Source organism: Numida meleagris, chromosome 24 (assembly GCF_002078875.1).
Source record: "Numida meleagris isolate 19003 breed g44 Domestic line chromosome 24, NumMel1.0, whole genome shotgun sequence".
NCBI lineage: Eukaryota > Metazoa > Chordata > Aves > Galliformes > Numididae > Numida > Numida meleagris.
Window position 1 is genome coordinate 1,258,499 of NC_034432.1, and position 2,965 is coordinate 1,261,463.

A 2,965-nucleotide genomic window follows, 5' to 3' on the forward strand; every position below is an offset into this window, starting at 1 on the left:
GTGGCAGTGGGGGCAGCAGGGCCGCCCTGAGGAGGACCGGGCCGTGTGCCACGCGGGGGCAGGGGGCGGCCGTGGGGCGCCGGGGCCTGTCCCACAGGTGGCCGGGGATGCCGGGCTCTGCCCCACACGGCGCTGGGTTCACCAGGCTCTGCCCCACACAGCTCTGGGGACGTGCGGTGCTGCCCCGTCCGCTCCTGGGTGCCCACCCCACACATTCCCCACACGTCCCCGTGCCCCCAGCGCTGCTCTGCCCCGCGCAGCCCCAGGCCCCACACACCGGGCGCTCGCCGGGGCCGGGCTTCCACAGCCCGCGGGCCTTATACGGGCACGGCGGTGCTGGTGCATTCCCGGGGGCTGAGCTCACCCCCCTGCCCCTCCCGCTGTGCCCCAGTTCCCAGCTCGGCTCTGCTCCGAACCCACTGCCAGCGGTGCTGAGCCTCACCTCACCTCCCCTTCCCTCACCTCCCCTCCCCTCACCTCACCTCACCCCACATTGGGCTGAGAGCCCCCAGAGCCCCCCCCGCTCCCCTCCATATCCCCCCACACAACCGAGCTGAGAGCTGCAGCGGCACCAGCTCCGCTCTGAGGGGCACAGCTCGTTCCGGGCATGGGGGGCTCAATAAAAGTGTGACCGAGCGCTGCGGGCGATGCGTGGTGACGGGGGGAGCACGGCACAGCAGCACGGTGCCCTCCGCCACCTCCCAGCGCCGTGCGGGGAACGGATGAGAGGCGAAGGGCGCGGGGACGCGGTGCTGAGCAATGGAGAAGGGCAGGGAGCGTGGGGACGGACGGGCTCCGGAGCCCTTCGTGGTGGGGGTGAGCGCGGTGCTGGCTCAGCGCCGTCCCCAGTGAGGCACAGCACGGCCCTGGGGCTGAGGGACCCCGGGGCCCCGAATTGTGGTGATCAGAGGGAGGATGGCCCAGCGAGCACAGGAGCTCGAGTGTCCCCACGCGGCGCTGCCCCATGGGACCGGGGAGAGCCGCGCCAGCGGGGACCGCTGCAGCCGAGCCCCGGGCAGCGCAGGGTGACGGCCCCCGAGGCCGCCGCGTCCCCGCAGGTGACAATAAGGGCCGTGGTGCCACGTGGCTGCCGGGCAGCGAAACCCTGCACCGCTCGCGCCATTGTTTTCCTGGAAACGGCGGCCAACAATAGCAGCGCTGTGCAGTTGTCCTCCGTCCTTCTTTGGCGTTGGTCCTCCGCCCGCGGCCGTGACGCAGCGCTCCCGGGGCCGAGCGCTGACCCCAGCTCCAGGGCCACCCGCCCCCTCCCCGCGCTCGGCCCTGTGCCCCTGCCCCATTTTGGGGGACCGTCCTCCGTCCCCTTGCCGGGGGGTGGCCGGCCCAGCTCTCGTCCCCATACGTACATCCGCCGCCTTCTTCTCCGCCAGCTCCAGCTTCTCCTGGGCATCCTTCAGGGCCTCCGAGTACTTGTCCAGCTCGTCCTCCGTCCCCTTCAACTTCTTCTGCATGGCGGCCAGCTCGTCCTCCAGCTGCAAGCGCGGCGGCCGTCAGCACCCACCCCACACGGCACTGGCTTCCCTCCCACAGAGGGGACTCGCTCCTTGTCCCCATGCGCTCCCCCATGCCCCACACCCCCACCAGTCCCTTACAACTGGGGCTGAGCCCATGGGCTGCTGCGAGCGGGGCTGCCCCACGGCGCGGCCCCAAACCGCCCCACGGGACGCGGATCCCGCCGGGTCGGCCCTGGTGCCCTTTCCCATTCAGCTCCTCCCGGCTCCCGTCGCACCCCACCTGCTTGCTCCTCTCCTCCGCCTGCTTCTGCTCGGCCTCTGCCTGCTCCGCCCGGTCCAGGGCGTTCTCCTTGTCCAGCTTCAGCATCTGCATCTTCTTCTTGATGGCCTCCATGGCTGCGGGGCGCGGGGGCTCAGCGGAGCGGGCTCAGCTGGAGGGCGCACTCGGTGGCACTGGCGCCCGCTGCCCGCTGCCGCCCGGTTTATGGGTGCGCCCCGGTCCGTGGGCGCGGGGGCTTTGCCTTTCTTGGCCCTCCCCGCCCCCCCCCAGTGCTCCCAAAAAGTCTCTGCTCGGGACCCATTGTCTGGCGTGGGGGGGTCCGGGCGGCCACAGCCTTATTTGGGCTCCTGCAGGACAGCTGGGCCGGTTATAAAAAGCAGCGGCAGGTCGGCGGGCGGGGGTCCCGCATTGTCCTGGCTGCCCGCCCCCCCCCCCCCCCCTGCAAGGGGACACCCACGTTGGTGGCACAGGGACACCGCGTCCCACCCCAGCAGCTCCATGTTTGCCGGGGCAGGGGGTGATGGGTCCCTGGGCCCCCCCCCCGCACCCCTGGCTCAGTGCCTGCAGCTCACACACGCCCCAGCACCCCCAGTGACCCCCCCGCACCCCGCTGATATTTCCCCGTGCCTGGGGGGCGGGCTGGCAAAGGGCACACTGAGCCCAACGCTATTTTAAGAGCAGGGGCTTAGCGGCAGCCCCCGGCCCGCATTGTCGGGCTCTGGGGGGGCAGCGGGGACGGCTGAGCCCCCAGGAGCCCCCCAACCCCCCCTCAGCGCCCAGCCATGGGGCGGGGGATGCTGCTGGCCCCCAGGAGCGCGTTGCCCCGGCACAGGGAGGGACGGCGGGAGCTCCTCGGTGCTGCCCAGGCACAGATTTGGGGCAGGAGGGAGCAGGGGGGGGGCACAGGGCCCCGTGCCCATCGCTGCGCACTCAGGGAACAGGTGGCGGGCGCTGAGCCCGCGCGGGCGGCACGCGGCGCTGGGCGGCCCTGGCGCTGTAAGAATATGTTTGATATTTAGTTGGTTTCCAATAAAACAACCTAATATCAAACATATCAGACAGAGGCAGGGCAGGACGGGCCCGGGGCTCAGCTCCCTGCAAGAGAAAGAGAAGGGAGAGAGAAGGGGCCGAGCGCGGGGCTCCTTCCGGACAGCACCAGCGGCTCCGCGCCCGCGGTGCCCCAGCTCGGCCTCCAGCGTGGGGCTGCAGCTCC

General features: G+C 71.4%; 1 protein-coding gene across 1 annotated transcript; it reads right to left on the reverse strand.

Moving 5' to 3' along the window:
- LOC110387964 lies at positions 11-2,734 on the reverse strand. The gene is made up of 2 exons (XM_021376729.1): positions 1,753-2,734; positions 11-1,490 (listed from the first exon to the last, which is right to left on the reverse strand). Exons 1-2 carry the CDS (start codon positions 1,864-1,866, stop codon positions 834-836), a joined length of 771 nt encoding a protein of 256 aa, XP_021232404.1. The 5' UTR covers positions 1,867-2,734; the 3' UTR covers positions 11-833.